General features: G+C 35.6%; 1 protein-coding gene across 2 annotated transcripts in view; it reads right to left on the bottom strand.

The window, feature by feature from the left end:
- The window catches only part of MAN1A2 (mannosidase alpha class 1A member 2), a 166346-nt gene that overhangs the window by 90060 nt on the left and 52803 nt on the right, over positions 1–23483 (bottom strand). For both annotated transcript variants that reach the window (XM_059041343.2, XM_067034046.1), the window contains exon 3: positions 16772–16868. In XM_059041343.2, the coding sequence (XP_058897326.1) occupies positions 16772–16868 (97 nt within the window). The remainder of the gene's footprint in view (positions 1–16771; positions 16869–23483) is intronic.

Below are 23483 nucleotides of genomic sequence, written 5' to 3'. Positions count from 1 at the left end.
AAGTCATAAGACAACCAGGAACCATGCTCTTTTGGTACAAATTCATAGAAAGGGCAAAAAATATACTTAAAATAATAACAAAAGTTTAACAAGGCTATATAACCGTGGTGGAATATAAACTATAATAGTCCTTAACAATCAAAAAGCAGTAGAACATATTTTTAAAGAGTCATAAAATAAAATGTGAGCAGGGAAAATCAAAATAGTAAGATCTACCCATCTTTAAGAAAGAGATCATCTTGATCTTAAAAGAAAATGTTTCAGGGAGGGAGGAACTAATTCAACAAAGCTTGCCTAACTGATACCAAAAACAGATACTTGTAATCACAAGAAAACAGAACAGGCCAATCTTACTAATGAATATAACTGCAAAAATCCTGAATAAGATACTAGCAAGACAAATCTAGTAGTGTAGTAAAAGAACAAATAACATGGAGCAGCTGGGTCCTCCCTAACCCCAGGAATTCAACTATTATTTCTACCTTCTGAGAATGAAAATCACCCACTCAGCTTATTGTCTACATTAACATGACTTTACTGATATACTGTCTTCATTAACATTAGTTTACTCTTCCAGGAAACTCTCGCTCAGAAAGAGAGAAGCTGCAAAATAAGTTATTGTTCATTCCAGGAACTTCTTGAAAGATCCATCAACTAACTCTTTAACAGAAAGTATCAAATGATGGCTAACACTCTAAAACTCTAAACCTCTTGCCTCTAAATTCTCCACCCACCAATCCAAAACTATTATATCATGATCCTTACCCAATCACAACCAAGCCATAATCAACCATAACTCTCCAACTGAAAGGCCCTTGTTAAACAAAACTTAAAATCTCAATAGGGCTTCCCTGGTGGCGCAGTGGTTGAGAGTCCTCCTGACGATGCAGGGGACACGGGTTCGTGCCCCGGTCCGGGAAGATCCCACATGCCGCGGAGCGGCTGGGCCCGTAAGCCATGGCCGCTGAGCCTGTGCATCCAGAGCCTGTGCTCCGCAACGGGAGAGGCCACAACAGTGAGAGGCCTGCGTACCGCAAAACAAAACAAACAAAAAAAATCTCAATATATATCTCAACTTTGTCCTTCCCCATCTGACAGGCTTACTATGGCTCTGGCGAGGTAGTGATCTCCCTTACCATGGTAAGCATTAAACTCAGCTTTGTCTTATCAAGTTATCTTGGTGATATTTTAGGAGTCAGCATTCAACACTACTTAGGTTCACATTTTCCATTTAGTATTCCTTCTTTTCTTTCCTTTTTAATTCCATTCCTTTTTCTCCTAAATAAATAGTGTTTTCTTGTGACGGTTTAAGGCTATACAAATTTGTTCTTATAATGACTGTCCTCAACGTACATCACATTTTCTTATTCATGTGCTCCTAATAATTTCTTCAACTTATCAAGAAGCATATCTTCCCACTAATAAAACAAGTACTACACCATACTCTGATAAATCCCTTGGTCTTCTCACCACTCAGTTCCCTTCATGTTGATATTAACTGGGTTATTACAGACATACTTTCCTTTTGCTTTTCTTGTTCCTCAGCTTTTAATTAAGATAAAAATTTTATCAAGCCATTTAGTCACCCATATATCCCTATCTCTTGCATAATCATCTGAACTAAATATGTACCTCTTTTTATTTTTGTATTTTGCCAACAATATTTATCATCCTTATTTTAAATCCTTAGGAGTCCCTGTTTTTGTTCTTATTTCAATTTTTATAGGTAGTTATTCTCAGTTCTCTAGTTATTTATTTAGCTCTGTAAGTGCATGCTCCTCTAAGGTGCTGACTACTCTGAAATGGAAAAAGGTCTGACCCACATATTTATACCAATTCTAGTTGGTTCCACAAGGAGAGGTCTGTGCCACAAGCTAAACAGCACAAAGAAGAAAAAGGCAAAACTGAAATTACTGGCTATCACTGTGAGTGTTTACCTAGACAACTCAAGGTTTCAACTGGAAAAAATTAAAGGGTCTAAAACTACCCTTGGGTCAAATAAGAATTAAAATATGACACAACAGAATATATAAAACATTAATAAAGATTTATTATGAGAACATAGGAGTCAACTGAACCAGTTCTCTGAGAAAAACTCATAACTTAAAAATTGTATACTACTTAATAAGAACAAATGAAAATGTTCTACTAAGAAAATAGGAAAAGGAATGATAAACTTGAGCAACAAAGTAGAAGAGTCAGAAAAGGTAAAGAAATAAATGAATTAGGAATAAAGAAAACTGTCAAAATAATAAATTCAAGAGATGGTTCTATGAAAAGAACTATACAGTAAATCTAGGACCAACTGATTTTTTAAAAGTAGTCATGTGAATATAGAAACACAAAAAAAGGAACTGAGAGTATATTAAAAGGCAGATACAAAGGAAATTAAGAAAACTATTTTTTTAAAAGCCTAATTTAGCCATATCTTCCCAATAAATTTGAAAATGAGTGGAACTGACAATTTTCTAAGAAAATAGGTATTATTTTGACTTATGAAAAAGGAAATAGAAAATCTAGATAAGCACACCAAGAAACAGGAAACAGAAATTTTCAAAGAGCTACACAGTATCACACTCTAGAAGTTTCATAGAATAAATTCTACTTTAATTTTAAGGATGATAACTTCGACATAAATTTTGATAGAACATAGGAAAAGAAAGCTTAAAATTCAACTTAACGAATTCTGCATACCATTGATGCAAAAATGTAACTTAGTAAGAAAAATAAAACTATTATCTGATCTCACTCGTGAGCATCCTGGAAATATTTAGGATTAGGCTTGCTGGTGGGTATAGTAAGTTTGTGTTTAACTTTATGAGAGACTGACAAACTGCTCTCCACAGTGTACCACCGTATACTACCAGCAGCAATGTATGAGAGGTCTAGTTATTCCATCATCTTTCTCAGTATTTGACATTGTTGGTCTTTTTAATTTTATTCATTCTACTGGGTATGTAGGATTTTGCATTGTGGTTTGAATTTTAATTTCCCTGGTGACTGATGTGCTTATTGGCTATTCATTTACTTTCTTTGGTAAATTATTGGTGAATTACTGATAAATTCTGAATACATCCTTATACATGTATCACAAATATTTTCTCCAATTCTGGGGCTTGCTTTTTCATTTCCTTAATGTCTTCTGGAAAGCAGAATTTTTTTATTTTCATGAAGTCCAATTTATCAATTTTTTTTCCTTAATGGTTTATTCCTTTTGTATTCTAAAAACTCTTTGCTCACCTCAAGGTCACAAAGATTTTCTCAAATATTTTTTACTGGAAGTTTTATACTTTTAGTTTTTATGTTTAGATCTATGATTCATTTCAAGTTCATTTTTGTATATGATGTTGAAGAGTCAAGGTTTTTATTTTTCTACATGAATATATAACTGACCCAATACCACTTATTGGAAAGACTTACCTATAACCCACTGAAAACACTCTTGTTGAAAATCAATTAAAAATGTATGTGCAGTTCTATTTCTATTCTTTTCCAGTGATCTCTATGTCTATCTTTATGCTAAAACCATACTGTCCTCATTACTGAAGCTTTACAGTAAATCTTGGAATCAAGTAGTTTAAATCCTTCAACTTTGTTCTTTTTTAAAAATTATTTTGATTATTGTACATGCTTTGTATTTTCATACAAATTTTAGAATCAGCCTATCAATTTATGTGGAAAGGTCAATTTTACTTAGATTGCTTTAAATCTAAATATGAATTTCAAGAGAACTAACATCTCAACAATACCAAGTATTCCAACTCATAAAGGCATCTCTCTCCTTTAAGTCCTTTTAAATTTCTTTCAAAAATCAGTTTTCAGTGTACAGACTTTGCACAGTTTGTTAAATTCATCCACATATACTTCATATTTTTATGCTACTGCAAATAATATTATTTTAAAATTGTACTTAAAACTGTTTATTGCTAGTATCTAGAAATATAATTTATTTTGTATATCAAACTTGTATAATATGGCCCCATTACTAAATTTGTTTTCATTCTAGTACTTTTTTATTGTTGTTTGGTAGATTCCCTAGAATTTTCTTGTGTGTGGGGGTGAGTGGGTGTGTTTTAATACTCTTTATCAGGCTAAAAAAGTTCCCTTCCAGTCCAAGTTTGCTGAGAGTTTTTATTATGGATGGATATTGAGTGTTGTTAAATGTTTTATCAGCATCTGAGATGCTCAAAAAATTTTCCTCTTTTAGTCCCTTAATATCTTCAATTATATTGACTAATTTCCAAATGTTAAACCAACCACACATTCCTCGGATAAACCCCACTTGGTCATGAGGTATTATTCTTTTTACATATTGCTGAATTAGATTTACTAAGATAAATCTAATTTGGTCAAAGATTTTTGTGTCCATGTTCATGAGGAACATTGGTCGATAGTTCCCTTTTATTGTAATATCATTGTCTGGTTTTGGTATTAGGGCTTTGGTGGTCCTACCAAGGAAATATAATTATCCTAAATGTGTAAGCACCTAACAAGAGTACCTCAAAATATATAAAGCAAAAGCTGACAGAATTGAAAGTTGTAAGAACGAAATCCAATATTAGAGTTGGGAACTTCAACACCCCTCTCTCAGTAATTGACAGAACTACTATATAGAAAATCAGCAAGAACAGACGAAGCCTGAACAACCCCATAAACTAATGAGATCTAACTGACATTAACAGAACATTCTACAGCCAATAACAGTCACTACACATATAAACATTCTTTTCAAGCACCAATGGAACATTCACCAAGACAGGCCATATTCTGGGTCAAAAAGTAAACCTTAAATAGTTTAGAAGAATTGTAATCACACAAAGTATATTCTCTGACCATAATGGAACTAAATTAGAAATCAGTCACAGAAAGAGAAAAGGAAAATCTCTAAGCATTTAGCAATTAAACAACTTACTCAAGGGAAGTTTTAAAACATACGGAATTGAATAAAAATGAAAACACAACATATCAAAATCTTTCAGATGCAGCTAAAGCACCACTTGGCAGAAAATTTATGGCACTAAATGCTTACACTGGAGAAGGGGATCATGAACCTGTAATCCAAGCTTCTATTTCAGGAAACTAGGAAAGCAAGAACAAAATCAACCCAAATCATGCAGAAGAGTGGAAATAACAAAGAGCAGAAATCAAAGAATTTAAAACATAAAGAAAATATACAGAAGATCAATGAAACCAAAAGCTGCTTCTTTGAAAATATCAATAAAATTGATAAACTTCTAGCAGCACAAAGAAAAAAACAACATAAATTACCAATATTAGGAATGAAAGAGGGTTTTAACTACAGCTACCACATATATTCAAAAGGTAACAAGATAATACTCCAAACAACTCTATGCACACAAAATCAGTAGCTTAGATGAAATAGACCAATTCCTCAAAATCATCAACTACCAAAACTAACCCAAGGTAAAACAGATAAACCAAATGGCCCTTATAGAGGATGTGAAATAAACTGAAGTTGTACTTTAAAAACCTCCCAGAAAAAAAAGTTCCAGATGCAGTTGGTTTCACTGGCAACTTATATCAAAAACTTGAGAAAAATATAAAACCAACAGTACACAATCTTTTCCAGAAAAATGAAGAGCAGAGAACACTTCCAAACTCATTTTATTAGGCCAATATTACACTGATACTGAAACAAGACAACGACAGTTCAAGAAAAATACAAAACAATATCCTTTCCAAAATATGAATGCAAAATCCTCAACAAAATATTAGAGATCATTAGCAAGTTATAAATATCAAGAAGAATTTATACATACCCACATACACTGAAAATAAAAGGCTCACTTCAAAAAGCATAGTAAGATCAAGTAACATTCTGCTCCAAATCAAAATTCTTTTAAATGCAAAAAGATCTATTCCTAACAAAAATCTTTCAATTCTCCAGGATATCTAAGTAAAAATAATTCATTGTGACTATTAATCACTGCTGGAAAAATTATTACCAGTGATAACTTATGTCCATCAACATTTTCCTCTTCCCACTCACAAGCTCCAGGGCTGAGCCCTAACTAGGCAAAACCAAAGGAATCTATCCTAACCCTCTGGGTATAGCTTTTGGGTCAAGGCTGGACACAAGACCCACATAAACAAGAAACAAGGTGGTTTCTGAGAAAACCAAGTGCTCTCTTCTCTACAGTGTTCTCTTTTCTATAGATGTGTTAGTAGGAAGATATGAAGCTTCAAGTTGCTGTAGCCATCCCTCTATGAAGCCAGCCTGAAGATACAAACACAAAGAGGAAAACAGAGGAAAGAGATAAAGAAAAAAGCTTAGCTGGTACCAGATCTACTCTAGAACATCATTGAGCCGATTAAATTCTTTTTTAGTTTAAGCCATTTTGAAATGGATCTTCTGTTATCTGTACATAAAGAATCCTCTGATGCCAAGGACAAACCAGACAAAAGTCAGAGGAATATGATTTCAGTTACCATATAAAATAATGTTTTAATAATCAAGGCTAAGAGACAGGAAATGGACACATTTTAAATTGTTTTCCTTATAATCTAGAATATTGTAAGAGTTCAATCAATACCTGCCAATATGTTCCTATAGTAATAGACTAGACTTTTAAAGTTCCTCCCAACTCTTAAGATTCTGATTCTGTAAAGACATACTGAATTTGGGAGGTCAAATGAGACAATCAGAACTATGACTCCTTCCTTAGACTTATTCTATTTAAATAAAAAGGTTAAAAACAGATTTTTTAAAAAAAATCTCAAATCATACTCACTAGCAAGAATATGAGATGCAGAAAAGGAACAGAGCAAGTAGGAAAAAGAGTCAAACTCTTTTTTATTAATCCTTTAATAAACTAACTACATGTCTAAAACTATAAGACAAAATAAACAATAAAGGATCCATTCCCACTTAGATTATTTGGCTGGGAAAAAAATGTAACCACTCAAAAATTTTTCTAAAAGTATAAGCAACTAATTTTGACTACTGAAAATAACAACAGATTGCATTTTCACTTTTCTACCACTTCACTGTAATTTTGTCATAATGGATTTTTCCCATGTGCTGGTATTAATTTTTTTCTATCTTTAAAGTTTACTGGAGCAGAACAAAATATCAATTAGAAGCATGAACCTTAGCACTAAGCTGCCTGTAATCAAATTCTGGCTACATTATTTACTAGTTGTGCAACCTTGAATAAGTTAGTTAACCCTAACTCTGCTTCAGTTTCCTCATCTGTAAAATGGGAACAATAATAATAGTACCTGTCTCATAGTGCACATAAATCACTTAAATCAGTCCTTGGCATATAGCATGTTTATTAATCTGCTCAGGCTGCCATAACAAAACACCATCCACTAAGATGCTTAAACAACAAAAATTTATTTTCTCACAGTGCTGTAGGTTTGAAGACCAAGATCAAGCTTCCAGTTTTTAGAGGAATGCCTTCCTCTTGGCTTGCAGATGTCCACCTTCTTACTATATCATACCCATATGGCCTTTCTTTGGTGCATGTACAGGGGGAGAGAGAGCTTGGGTGTTTCTCCCTCTTCTTTTAAGGGTACCAGCCCTATCTGATTAGGGTCCCTCGTTCAATCTTAATTACCTCTTCAAGGCTCTATCTCCAAATACAGTCACATTGGAAGGTAGAGTTTCAACATGTGAATTGATGGGGACAAGACTTAGTCCACCACAATATGCATTATATAAATACTACAGATGTTGCTACTAATAATGTGTATGTGACTATTGTTCTAAAGGAAAATACAGTTTATTCACAAACCCAATCACAGAATCTCTACAGCAAATAACTGACCTCATGACTCAGTAAAAAGGTACAACTTTTTATTGGAAAATACTTAATTGCTACGCATTACAAGATGATCCCTCAGAAATGGAGGACCAAAACTGACAAAATATTGCTTCTGCTCTATTAATGAGTTAAAAGGCTCATTTTGTAAAGTCACCCTTTCAATCTCTAAGCTCCTTTAATTTCTATGACCTCACAAATAACTTTGTTTACCCAGTAAATCAGCTTAATGATCCTAATGAGCAGCTGACAATAACTCACCTGACAATAATCTGAAGCTGCCACTGCCCTGGTCATCATTTAACAACCTAACTAAATAGTGATCTACAAAGGTCACTTTTGAAGAAGTTTGACAAAAGTTCCACAAATTAAAACCACCTTTCCTAAAAAAATAAATGCTATTATTTTTTAAAAGAAAAACATTAAATCAAAACTTACTCAGGATTTTAACAGAATCACATTCATTTAGGAAACATTCCTTTTGCTCCCTAAAAGAAATGATTTATATTGACTTATAAGGAATAAAATTTTAAGAAGTTATCTGGGTTTAAATTCAGCAAATAGTCTTTCCTTACATAGTTATTGCAATGACTAAATAAAATAAATGTATATTATTTACCTACTACCTTGTCTAGGACCAGTATCTATCTGATAAATGTTACTACATTAAATGTTCTGAGAAATAAGGTTTAAAAAACCAAGCAGAGGGCTTCCCTGGTGGCGCAGTGGTTGAGAGTCCGCCTGCCGATGCAGGAGACACGGGTTCGTGCCCCGGTCCGGGAAGATCCCACATGCCGCGGAGCGACTGAGCCCGTGAGCCATGGCCGCTGAGCCTGCGCGTCCGGAGCCTGTGCTCCGCGGCGGGAGAGGCCACGGCCGTGAGAGGCCCGCGTACCGCAAAAAAAAAAAAAAAACCAAGCAGAAAATTAACATCCAATTCATGTTTGATACATGTTCATATTCCAATTTTTTAAAAGGGCTCAGAGTTTACTACTGAGTTTAATATAAAGGGATGGTTACTTGCAGAGAGGATCTAATTTTAATTAATCACTAAATATAAGCTCTCATTAATACATTGATGTCTCACTAATGTCTCATTGTGAGACACTGATACTCTAATGTCTCATTGTGGCATCCACAAAGCAACAGGAACTCTTCAGAACACTCTATAACCTCTGCTGAAGAAATAAACTCTATTTCATTAAGTGATAGCCACTAAATTAATTGTCATATATGAGATCTCTGGTGTCTCTGATTACCTAAAGGAAAATTTTTTTCCATTATTCCTCCATCCCAACATTTCTCAAACCCAGGAGAAATGATCTTTTCAGTCATTTTCTTTTTTGAACAGAAAACAATCAAGTATCAAACAAATTATAAGAGAAATCATAGTGCTAGAAAAATTCTTCCAGAGTCACAATTTTTAAAAAATGTTACTTGGATTACTGTGGTGTTGCATTACAATTAGTAAAGATGATTGCACTGCATATGACTAACGTATGTGCTTTCTGCCCCATTAATATTTTCTTGCTTTCACCTACTGTTATTTAAAAGAAATCTATCACATCAAGAAGCATCTAAAATGGGGGAAAGAAGTGTAGACTATAAAGAACAACTTGGTAATTCTCAAGACTTATCCTTGGAGTAAGTAAACGTTAAGTAAGTTAACTTACTCTTTTCAACTGATAAGTTTAACAAGTGAACTGAACTCAACAGAAGTAAAAAGAACAAACCCAAGTTAAACAAAGCTCTTCCCCAGGTGCTTCCCTCATGGCGCAGTGGTTAAGAATCTGCCTGCCAATGCAGGGGACACAGGTTCAATCCCCGGTCCAAGAAGGTTCCACATGCCACGGAGCAACTAAGCCTGTGTGCCACAACTACTGAGCCTGAGCTCTAGAGCCTGCATGCCACAACTACTGAGCCTGCATGCTTCAACTACTGAAGCCCACATGCCTGGAGCCCGTGCTCCACAACCAGAGAAGCCCACACACTGCAACAAAGAGTAGCCCCTGCTCGCCGCAACTAGAGAAAGCCCATGCACAGCAAAGACCCAACGCAGCCAAAAAAAAACCTCTTCCCGATACCTCCATCCAGACACACACACGTTAATTTTTCCCTTGGAACTACGAATGTAAAATATAATTCACTCAATTTACTGAATGAGTCACCTTGGGCATGTTACTTTTTTTTTTTTTTAACATACATAGATAGCACTACTGGAATTTCCCATCCCTTTTCTCCTCCTCTAAAATGTGCAAGTATCAGAATTGGTATTGAGCTGAAGATAAAAAATTACAAATAGGTACCTCCCTTCCTTAAAGTAAAACAATGCAGAAAAATCTTCAAAATACTCAAATAAATGACTAAAACATCTGTCTGTTAATAGAAAATCTATCACATCTGTGTTTTCAAAAGCAACTATAACTAAATCTTGACTGAAACTTGCCAAAAAATACATGTTGCTTCAAATTATAGTTCCACAGAAATACAACAATTCCCCCTTCTCCACAGGGGATTCAGCTCAAGACCCCCAGTGGACGCTTGAAAGCCTGGATAGTACCGAGCTCTATATATACTATGTTTTTTCTCCTATACACACATACAAATGATAAAGTTTAATTTATAAATGAGGCACAGTATGAGATTAACAACAGTAACTAATAATAAAACAGAAAAATTATAATAATTTACTGTAATAAAAGTTATGTGAATGTGGTCTCTTTCTCTCTTCCTTAAAAGATCTTATTGTACAAATGTAATGCCTTTTCCATCTTAACTAAGCACTTATTGCACTGTGGCCATAACTTGTACAGTTTAAGGTATAACAGCAAAACTAGCATAGATTTCCTTCCTCACAATTTCACAAATAAAACATTAATGTTTACCTTAGATCCATCAATATACGATTTTATTTTTCTTTCTTTATTAAGTCAAGAACTTTCATCTTTTCACTTAAAGCAGTGGTCCCCAACCTTTTTAGCACCAGGGACCAGTTGCATGGAAGACAATTTTTCCACAGGGAGCAGGGGGTGAGGGGGGATTGTTCAGGCAGTAATGTGAGCTACGGAGAGCGGCAGATGAAGCTTCATTTGCTTTCCCGCCTCTCACTCCTGCTGTGCGGCCTAGTCCCTAACAGGTACTGGTATTCAGCCCAGGGGTTGGGAACCCCTGACTTAAAGGAAGCACTTACAGCTTCTCTTTAACAAATCCAAATTGCTGGCATCACTACTCTTGTACTTTGGGGCTATTATTAAGTAAAATAAGGGTCACCTGAACACAAGCACTGCAATATCTCCACAGTTGATCACATAATCCACATGGCTACAAAGTGACTAACAAGTAGGACAAAGGGATGGTTCACACCCCAGGCTGGAGGGAGCAGGATGGTGTAAGATTCATCATGCTACTCAGAAAGATACACAATTTAAAATTATGAATTATTTCTGAAATTTTCCATTTAATATTTTCAGACCAAGGTTTACTATAGGTAACTGAGTACTGCAGAGAGAAACCAAAACCTTAGATAAGAGGGGACTACTGTACTCAGGTTTTAGAAAGTATCTAAAAAGTTAGATCCTACTTTTAAAATGAAAACAGTAGTTAGAAAAAGTAAACAAGAGAACAACAGCCAGCTCTACCCACCACCAGTCCCTCCCATCAGGAAACTTGTACAATCCTCTTAGATAGCCACATCAACCAGACAGCAGACAGTAGAAACAAGAACTACAATCCTGCAGCCTGTAGAAGAAAAACCACATTAACAGAAAGATAGACAAGATGAAAAGGCAGATGGCTATGTACCAGATGAAGGAACAAGATAAAACCCCAGAAAAACAACTAAATGAAGTGGAGATAGGCAACCTTCCAGAAAAAGAATTCAGATTAATGATAGTGAAGATGGTCCAGGACCTTGGAAAAAGAATGGAGGCAAATATCGAGAAGATGCAAGAAATGTTTAACAAAGACCTAGAAGAATTAAAGAACAAACAAACAGAGATGAACAACAGACTAACTGAAATGAAAAATACACCAGAAGGAATCAAGAGCAGAATAACTGAGGCAGAAGAACGGATAAGTGACCTGGAAGACAGAATGGTGGATTTCACTGCTGAGGAACAGAATAAAGAAAAAAGAATGAAAAGAAATGAAGATAGCCTAAGAGACCTCTGGAACAACATTAAACGCAACAACATTAGCATTATAGGGGTCACAGAAGGAGAAGAGAGAGAGAAAGGACCCGAGAAAATGTTTGAAGAGATTGTAGTCAAAAACTTCCCTAAAATGGGAAAGGAAATAGTCAATCAAGTCCAGGAAGCGCAGAGAGTCCCATACAGGATAAACCCAAGGAGAAACACGCCGAGACACATAGTAATCAAACTGATAAAAGTTAAAGACAAGGAAAATTACTGAAAGCAGCAAGGGAAAAAGGACAAATAACATACAAGGGAACCCCGATAAGGTCAACTGCTGATTTCTCAGCAGAAACTCTACAAGCCAGAAGGGAGTGGCAGGGCATATTTAAAGTGATGAAAGGGAAGAACCGACAACCAAGATGATTCTACCCAGCAAGGATCTCATTCAGATTCGATGGAGAAATCAAAAGCTTTAAAGACAAGCAAAAGCTAACTGAATTCAGCACCACCAAACCAGCTTTACAACAAATGCTAAAGGAACTTTTCTAGGCAGGAAACACAAGGAAAGATGTACAATAACAAACCCAAAACAATTAAGAAAATGGTAATAGGAACATACATATTGATAATTACCTTAAACATCAATGGATTAAATTCTCCAACCAAAAGACACAGAGTTGCTGAATGGATACAAAAACAAGACCCATATATATACTGTCTGCAAAGGACCCACTTCAGACCTAGGGACACATACAGACTCAAAGTGATGGGATGGAAAAAGATATTCCATGCATATGGAAATCAAAAGAAAGCTGGACTAGCAATACTCATATCAGATAAAATAGACTTTAAAATAAAGAATGTTACAAGAGACAAGGAAGGACACTACATAATGATCAAGGGATCAATCCAAGAAGAAGATATAACAATTATAAATATATATGCACCCAACATAGCAGCACCTCAATACCTAAGGCAACTGCTAACAACTATAAAAGGGTAAATCGACAGTAACATAATAATACTGGGGGACTTTAAAACCTCACTTACACCAATGGACAGATCATCCAAACAGAAAATTAATAAGGAAACACAATTTTTAAATTACACAACAGACTAGACAGATTTAATTGATATCTATAGGACATTCCATCCAAAAACAGATTACACTTTCTTCTCAAGTGCACACGGAACCTTCTCCAGGACAGATCACATCTTGGATCACAAATCAAGGCTCAGTAAATTTAAGAAAATTGAAATCATATCAAGCATCTTTTCTGACGACAACGCTATGAGATTAGAAATCAATTACAGGGAAACAACATAAAAAGCACAAACACATGGAGGCTAAATAATACATTACTAAATAACCAAGAGATCACTGAAGAAATCAAAATATACCTAGAGACAAATGACAATGAAAACATGATGATCCAAAACCTATGGGATGCAGCAAAAGCAGTTCTAAGAGGGAAGTTTATAGCAATACAAGCCTACCTCAAGAAACAAGAAAAATCTCAAATAAACAATCTAACCTTACACCTAAAGGAACTAGAGGAAGAACAAATAAAACCCAAAGTTACCAAAAGGAAAGAAATTATAAAGATCAGAGCAGAAATAAATGAAATAGAAACAAAGGAAACAAAGGCAATGATCAATGAACTAAAAGCTGGTTCTTTGAGAAGATAAACAAAATTGATATACCATTAGCCAGACTAATCAAGAAAAAGAGGGAGAGGACTCAAATCAATAAAATTGGAAATAAAAAAGAAGTTACAACAGACACCACAGAAATACAAAGCATCCTAAGAGACTACTACAAGCAACTGTATGCCAATAAAATGGACAACCTGGAAGAAAAGGACAAATCCTTAGAAAGGTATAACCTTCCAAGACTGAACCAGGAAGAAAGAAAATATGAACAGACCAATCACAAGTAATGAAATGGAAACTGTGATTTAAAATCTTCCAACAAACAAAAGTCCAGGACCACATGGCTTCACAGGTGAATTCTTTTTTTTCTTTTTTTTCTTTTTTTTTCAGTACGCGGGCCTCTCACTGTTGTGGCCTCTCCCGTTGCGGAGCACAGGCTCCGGACGCGCAGGCCCAGCAGCCATGGCTCACGGGCCCAGCCGCTCTGTGGCATGTGGGATCTTCCCGGACCGGGGCACGAACCCGTGTCGCGAACCCATGTCCCCTGCGGCAGGCGGACTCTCAACCACTGCGCCACCAGGGAAGCCCCCACAGATGATATTCTATCAAACATTTATAGACGAGCTAACACCCATCCTTCTCAAACTTTTCCAAAAAATAGCAGAGGGAGGAACACTCCCAAACTCATTCTATGAGGCCACCATCAACCTGATACCAAAACCAGACAAAGATGCTAAAAAAAAAAGAAAATTACAGACCAATATCACTGATGAACACAGATGCAAAAATCCTCTACAGAACACTAGTAAACAGAATCCAACAACACATTAAAAGGATCATACACCAAGATCAAGTGAAATTTATCCCAGGGATACAAGGATTCTTCAATGTATGCAAATCAATCAATGTGATACACCATATTACCAAACTGAAGAGGAAAAACCATATGATCATCTCAATAGATGCAGAAAAAGCTTTTGACAAAATTCAACACCCATTTATGATAAAAACTTTCCAGCAAGTGGGCATAGAGGGAATCTACCTCAACATAATAAAGGCCATGTATGACAAAACCCCAGCAAATATCATTCTCAATGGTGAAAAACTGAAAGCATTTCCTCTAAGATCAAGAACAAGACAAGGATGTCCTCTCTCACCACTATTATTCAACATAGTTTTGGAAGTCCAAGCCACAGCAATCAGAGAAGAAAAAGAAAAAACAAGGAACACAATTGGAAAAGAAGAAGTAAAACTGTCACTGTTTGCAGAGAATCCTAAGGATGCCACCAGAAAACTACTAGAGCTGATCAATGAATTTGGTAAAGTTGCAGAATACAAAATTAATGCACAGAAATCTCTTGCATTCCTATACACTAATGATGAAAAATCTGAAAGAGAAATTAAGGAAACACTCCCATTTACAATTACAACAAAAAGAATAAAATGCCCAGGAATAAACCTACCTAGGGAGACAAAAGACCTGTATGCAGAAAACTATAAGACACTGATGAAAGAAATTAAAGATGAAACAAACAGATGCAGAGATATACCATGTTCTTGAATTAGAAGAATCAACATTGTGAAAATGACTATACTACCCAAAGCAATCTACAGATTCAATTCAATCCCTATCAAATTACCAATGGCATTTTTTTACAGAACTAGAACAAAAAAATCTTAAAATTGGTATGGAGATACAAAAGACCCCAAATAGCCAAAGCAGTCTTGAGGGAAAAAAACAGAGCTGGAGGAATCAGGCTCCCTGACTTCAGACTATACTACAAAGCTACAGTAATCAAGACAAATATGGTACTGGCAGAAAAACAGAAATATAGATCAATGGAACAGGATAGAAAGTTCAGAGATAAACCCACACACCTATGGTCAACTAATCTATGACAAAGGAGGCAAGGATATACAATGGAGAAAAGACAGCCTTTTCAATAAGTGGTGCTGGGAGAACTGGACAGCTACATGTAAAAGAATGAAATTAGAACACTCCCTAACACCATACACAAAAATAAACTCAAAATGGATTACAGACCTAAATGTAAGACCGGACACTATTAAACTTTTATAGGCAAACATAGGAAGAACACTCTTTGACATAAATCACAGCAAGTTCTTTTTTGACTCACCTTCTAGAGTAATGGAAATAAAAACAAAAATAAACAAATGGGACCTAATGAAACTTAAAAGCTTTCGCACAGCAAAGGAAATTACAAACAAGATGAAAAGATAACCCTCAGAATGGGAGAAAATATTTGCAAATGAATCAATGGACAAAGGATTAATCTCCAAAATATATAAACAGCTCATGCAGCTCAATATTGAAAAGACAAACAACCCAATCCAAAAATGGGCAGAAGACCTAAATAGACATTTCTCCAAAGAAGACATACAGATGGCCAAGAAGCATATAAAAAGCTGCTCAACATCACTAATTATTAGAGAAATGTAAATCAAAACTACAATGAGGTATCACCTCACACCAGTTACAATGGGCTTCATCAGAAAATCTACAAACAACAAATGCTGGAGAGGGTCTGGAGAAAAGGGAACCCTCTTGCACTGTTGGTGGGGATGTAAATTGATACAGCCACTATGGAGAACAGTATGGATGTTCCTTAAAAAACTAAAAATAGAATTACCATATGACCCAGCAATCCCACTACTGGGCATATACCCTGAGAAAACCATTATTCAAAAAGACAATGTGCACCCCAATGTTCATTGCAGCACTATTTACAACAGCTAGGACATGGAAGCAACCTAAATGCCCATCGACAGACGAATAGATAATGAAGATGTGGTATATATATGGAATGGAATATTACTCAGGCATAAAAAGGAATGAAATTGGGTCATTTGTAGAGACATGAATAGATCTAGAGACTGTCATAGAGAGTAAAGTAAGTCAGAAAAAGAAAAACAAATATCGTATACTAACGCATATATGTGGAACCTAGAAAAATGGTACAGATGAACTGGTTTGCAGGGAAGAAATTGATACACAGATGTAGAGAACAAATGTATGGACACCAAGCGGAGAAAGTGGTGGGGTGGCGGGGGGGTGTGATGAATTGGGAGACTGGGATTGACATAATATACACTGATGTGTATAAAATGGGTAACTAATGAAAACCTGCTGTATAAAAAAATAAATAAAATAAAATTCAAAAAAAAAAGTAAACTTACCAAATATATTAGTGGAGTGTCCTTTCCTTGCAATAGGTCTCAGTTCATTATGTCCCCATCCATATATCCTGTAATTATCCCAAGCATGTTTCATCATCTGAGAAAGGAAAAATTATAACCCATCAATTTATATTTTTCAGACTGTTATCTTTATATTTCACATAATTTAGAGATTGTATTACTATATCCTTACACATTCTCCTGTATCTCCTACTTTAGTATATTATTCTATTAACACCTGTATCAGTGTGAAAACACACATAATCATGTTTACCTTAAGTCTACAGAACAGAACAAAAAATGAGTTGTAATACAAAAACTGTTTTTATTGGGGAGAAAGGTGTCTATATGGCATTCTTTACTTTTAGGAACTGCCAATCCTTTTGGAAACAGCTCTCCTTCCCTCACTGTGATTATGACAAAGCTGTCAAAAAGCGGCTCTGATTCCACAACCAATTAACACAGCCTAGCTAGAGTATCCATAACCTTTAGACCAAAGATCAGCAAACTCTTCCTATAAAGTAAATATTTTAAGCTTTGAAGTCCATAATTATGTATAGCAACTACTAAACTTGGCTGTTGCAGCATAAAAGTAGCCCTAGACAATACATAAACAAATGGCCATGACTGGGCTCCAATTAAACTGTATTTTTAAAAAATAAAAGCAGCCCTAGACAATACATAAATAAATGAGCATGACTGGGTTCCAATTAAACTGTATTTTTTTTTTTTTTTTTTTTGTGCTAGGCAGGCCTCTCACTGTTGTGGCCTCTCCCATTGCAGAGCACAGGCTCTGGACGCGCAGGCTCAGCGGCCATGGCTCACGGGCCCAGCCACTCCGCAGCATGTGGGATCCTCCCGGACCAGGGCACGAACCCGTGTCCCCTGCATCGGCAGGCGGACTCTCAACCACTGCACCACCAGGTAAGCCCTGTATTTTTATAAAATAGGCAGCAGTCAGAATTTGGCCAGCAGGTTGTAGTTTGCCAACCCCTGACCTACACAAAGTGACTGAGTACATGTGACTCAAGTAAAGGCAATCAAGTCCTTTCATACATATTTTTATAGACACCAGCAGACAGAGGGATTCTCATTTTGCAATCTCAAGATCTATGTAATATATAATCCTGGAGCTGATGGGGGTCTAACTCTCTCCCAACATGTAGAAACTAAATAACAAAAGAAAACAGAAAGAGACATGCATATTATTCACAATAACATCTACAGACTTGGATTCAGCCAAACCTGAAGCTCTAATTCAGAGCCCCTAAGCTAAAAAATATTTTTATATCAGTTAGTTTGAACTGAGTTTCTTACAAGCCAGGGAGTACTAAGCTACACAATAGCAGAGTATTTAATTATATATTAGTTGAATTATGTAATAGTAGCCTATGGTATATCAAACATAATATTCATTAAAACATTTATCAACTTGTTTTTTGCAGCCCGCATTACTCAGACACCAAAACTAGGCAAAGACATTACAAGAGAATTAAAAACCAATATATCTCAAAAGCACAGATGCAAAATTCCTTAACAAAAAGTGACAATATATAAAGATACTACACAATGACCAAGTGCAATTTAACCCAGGAATATAAGTCTAATTTAACATTCAAAAACCCATCACTATAATTCACCATGTTAACAGAATAAAAAGAAAAAAATCATCATTTTAGATGTAGAGAAAACACTTGACAAAATTCAACATCAATTCATGAAAAAAACTTTCAGTAAACTACAACTACAAGGCAACATCCTCAACTTAATTAAGGGCATCTTCAAAAAAAACCCTACAGCTAACATCATACTTAATGGTAGAAGACCTTACTCCTAAAGTTGAGAAAAAATCAAGTACATCTATTCTCACCACTTCTTTTCAACAATGTACTGAAAGTCCTAGCCATGGCAATAAGAAGAAGAAATAATAGGCATCAAAATCAAAAAGGAAAAGTACCTCTATTCACAGATGACATGACTATGTACAAGGAAAATCCTAAGCAATCTTAAAATAAAAAGTCACTAAAACTAGAAGATGACTTCAGTAAATAAGATACAAGTTCAGCAAACTAAAATAAATTATATTTCTATATGCTAGTAATGAACAGAAATGGAAATTCCAAAAAAAATCCGTTTATACTAGCATCAAAAAACATGAAAGAGACTCAACATCTGTTGATTTTGTCAATTGATTTTGAACAAAAGTGCCAAGGTAATTCAATCAAAAAAGGATAATCTTTTCAACAAATAATGCGGGAACACTAAAAAGCCCTATGGGGAGAAAATGAAGCACAACCTTTACTTCACACAATAAACAAAAAAAATTAACTCACAACAGATCACAGACTGAAATGTCAAAACTAAAACTAAAACATATGCCCACAAAAAGAGTTGTACACAAATGTACATAGCAACTTTATTCATAATAGCCAAAAACTGGACCAAAGGTTGAACAAATGTTCAACAGGTGAATGAATAAAACAAATCATAGTATAGCCATACAATGGAATACTACAAAGAAAAAAAAAGTACCTTTATTGCAATATACATAGATGAATCTCAAAATCTCAAAAACTGAGATTTTTGCTGAGCCAAAGCCCAGAAACAAAATATCACATACCTGATGATTTCATTTCACTAAAACCCTAGAAAAGACAAATCTTATCTATAATGATTAAAAGCAGACCAGCAGTTGCCTGGGGCCAATGGAGTAGACTGACAGAAGAGGGGCACAAATAAACCATTTTGAGATTATGGACCTATTCACAGCTTGATCTCCACTGTTGTTACACAAGTATATACATTTGTCAAAACTCATCAAGCTATACTCTTAAAATAAATACATTTTATTGTACATAAATTATGTCTCAATAAAGTTGAATTTTTAAAAAATCTAATAGTCTGTCCTATCTTTGCTGCTTTCCTTTCCTTCCACTTTCCTGAGCCAATTACTTAAACTCTTTCACCTGTTTTTCTATTTACCACTGTATTTCTAAGTACATTTTTTAGTGCTATTTCTTGATTTTAAAAAAAGTTTTAGCTATTTACTATATTCCTCTATAGCTAAGATAATTTAGCTTTCATATACACTATCAGCTCACCTCCACATAAACTTCCCCACATATATTCTCTGGCTCACATCCTTCCAATGTAGTTAACAACATGTTTTTCTTACAATTACTATATTATTTGTTCAACTTTTGTTTTCCCTGCTGTTAACTACTGGTCTGAAGTTTGGTGGGTATTTTTGTTGATGTAGTTTTAAATGTAACAATTATTAATTTACTTCCAAATTATACTTGAGTTTCAAAATTTGTCTCAATATAATTAAACACATCAGATAAATCATCAGTTCCATTTTATTCTCTGATAAATCCTTCCTGAGGCTCTCTATCCTCCTGACTCTAACCTGGACCTTCCATTCTCTCAACCTGAAGCACAGCTATCATCCTGCTGATCCCCTTTTTCACAATCCTGAGACTGACCTTCCTTTCTCTCTCTAGTGACAGATCCTGTTTCCAAAATCGCTTATCTTCCTATTTTTATGCTGAAGCATATTGTCCAGTAGCAATCTGAGAAAACATCTAAAAATATCTTTACCCTCAGATTTGATTCATAATTTGGCTGAATATATAATTCTTCCTAAACCTTAGCTCCTTTCTCTTCCAATTTCTAATATTATTGTTGAGGAATCTAATGTGACACTATGTACAATCCAAATCTTTTGCGTGAAACTATTTTCTTCTCTGTAAACTTTTAGGATCCGTTTTTTATGCCTCTTTTTCTAAAATTTCAGTAGGAAACTTTGAATTGTTTCTTTGACTTCTTCCCCTCTATTTTCCCTGTTCTTTTTCCAAAACTCCTAATTAATCACTTGTTAGATGTTCCAGATTGATCTTATCATTTTTCTTGTTTTCTTAATCTTTTGTCCTTCCAAGAGATTTGCTCAATTTTATCTTCCAACTCTTCGACTGAATTTTTTAATGTATCAATATCTTTAATTTCCAAGAACTCTTTCTTATTCTGTAAATGTTCCTTTTTATAACTTATTCTCATTTCATGAATTTAATTTTTTGGCATCCTAAAGATATTAATTCTTTTTTGATATATGTATTCTGCTCCCTGTATGGTTTCTGTATCCTCTAAATTCCTTTCTTCCATTTGTCTCATGTGAGAAACTTTCCTTACATGTCTGGTGATCCGTGGTTTGCTCTTCACATATGAGTGAAGCACTTTCAAGATAATCAAAGGCTGTCAGTGAAGAGGCAAGACTTGTTGACTGAGCCTCAGCTTAGGGAGCTCAGATGAAACCCAGGGGTGTTTCACTGAGGAATAGACTAGGTCTTTCCTCTTGGGCCAGTCAAGTCTCTCCAGACAGAAGTCCTTCATTTTCCTGCTTATTGAAAATAGACCTGGCTGCCAGAATTTGAAGAGTTGAGCCGGATAAAGTCTCAATATTCGGAATCCATTTTTCACTTAATTCCCTCCAACCCCACCACTCGCTTCACTTTTTTTTTTTAAACATCTTTATTGGAGTATAATTGCTTTACAATGGTGTGTTAGTTTCTGCTTTATAACAAAGTGAATCAGTTATACATATACATATGTCCCCATATCTCTTCCCTCTTGCGTCTCCCTCCCTCCCACCCTCCCTATCCCACCCCCCAGTTGATCACAAAGCACCGAGCTGATCTCCCTGTGCTATGCAGCTGCTTCCCACTAGCTATCTGTTTTACGTTTGGTAGTGTATATATGTCCATGCCACTCTCTCACTTTGTCCCAGCTTACCCTTCCCCCTCCCTGTATCCTCAACTCCATTCTCTAGTAGTTCTGTGTCTTTACTCCCATCTTGCCTCTAGATTCTTCATGACCACTTTTGTTGTCGTTGTTGTTAGATTCCATATATATGTGTTAGCATACGGTAATTGTTTTTCTCTTTCTGACTTACTTCACTTTGTATGACAGACTCTAGGTCCATCCACCTCACTACAAATATCTCAATTTCGTTTATTTTCTTTTTATGGCCACTTCACTTTTTAGAATGACCTCTGCCCTTTCCCCTCAGCCATACTTGGTATTCCCAAAATCTAGATCTTCCATAATTCATCCATCCAAAAGTAAACTTTTGGTCTTCTTTTGGGGAAGGGAGGACAGCAGCTAGGATGCTTAGGCTAGAGAATTAGGGATCTAGGTTAAGAGCTCCTTTAAAAGCTTTCAAATAATCCTTTTCCAGCTCTATTTTATACCCCTGCCTTCAGAGGTAAATGGTGTTTCTAACTCTTGATACTTTCAAATATTCTACAGGTATTCACATCACCTTGCCTCTTGTTAGCTTCTTCCCCTGCAGGCTTAGATCCCAACTTTCTCTGCTTACTAAGTCAGTTACCATAATGTTTAACAGGAGCCTACACAGGGATTCTTAATATGTTTTATGTTAATTTAAAAGAACCCTGGATAATATGGTATGCTCTATAGGATTCACTTAGCAGGTCTGGGTTGTCCAAACCCTGCACATCCTCAAAAAAGGTCTGGCCTGTACCAGACTCCTGGAAAATAACCTCTAAACCTTTATTATCCTGCCTGTTAAGAGTATCTTTGTTTACCTGAAGCCTTGGGCCACGTCAGATAGTTTTATGCTAAAACGTGATTTATGATGGGGACCTTGAACCACACAGTATCAGCATGATCTCTGGAGGGGCTGAAGAACTAAGATTAGCCAACCCTACATAATGAACTCTTGATAAAAAATCTGGACACCAAGGCTCGGGTGAACTTCCCTGGTTGGCAATACACTGTGCACATTGCCACAAATCATTTCTGGAAGAATTAAGCGCTATCCGTATCATTCCACTGGGAGAGGACAACTAGGAGTTTGCACCTGGTCTCTACTGGACTTTGTCCTATGTGCCTTTTCTATTGATTTTAATCTGTATATTTTCAGCTGAATACACCAAAACCATGAATGCAACAGTTTTGCTAAGTTCTGTGAGTACTCCCAGTGAATTACTGAGCCTGTGGGTGGTCTTGGGTCCTCTCAACACACACTGTTACCTAACACTGTTACCTATCTGAATTATTATGTACATCAGACAGTATTTCAATAAATTCTAATGACATCTAAAAAAAGGTCAGGCATCTGAAAAGAAATGTATCAAAGTCCTCAACACTGTCCAAAGAAAGTGTCTCAAGCAGCCTGAGTATAAAACATAGAATCCAAAGGTGAGGACATATTTTATACCAATTCATAAGGCCACACTTAAAATACCTGCAAATCTTCCATATTCATTACTAGAATATATCCAAATAGATATCTATTTGAACTAAACTTACTGTCTTATTTTATGATGAATAGATATGAAATATTGTTGATGCCATTACACTCTAACAAAGTCTTTTTCTTCATAAGCAGTACAACTACAAACTCCACCCAGAATTAGCAGGAGTTCTAATTAACAAAGTTCTACTAAAATATTCATTAGATTTCCTCTCCCTCGGGTACTCTCTTTATCTCCAAATAATTGACAGACTTCTGAGACCAAAAGAAATTTCAAAAATGTTGAAATCAATCCTTCCCTTCTCCTCAATCCATTGAGACTCTTTGGAAGGATGTGTTCTTAATCTGCAGTATGGTTAAGTGGTATCACAATGCGTTCCTTGAAAGATGGCAGACATAATGCTAACTCTTCAGAAACATGTTTATGAGAAGATTTAC

Source organism: Kogia breviceps, chromosome 1, assembly GCF_026419965.1.
Source record: "Kogia breviceps isolate mKogBre1 chromosome 1, mKogBre1 haplotype 1, whole genome shotgun sequence".
In the NCBI taxonomy this organism is placed as follows: domain Eukaryota; kingdom Metazoa; phylum Chordata; class Mammalia; order Artiodactyla; family Physeteridae; genus Kogia; species Kogia breviceps.
Note: the sequence above shows the minus strand (reverse complement) of the source record. Positions and strands in the feature narration are given on the sequence as shown.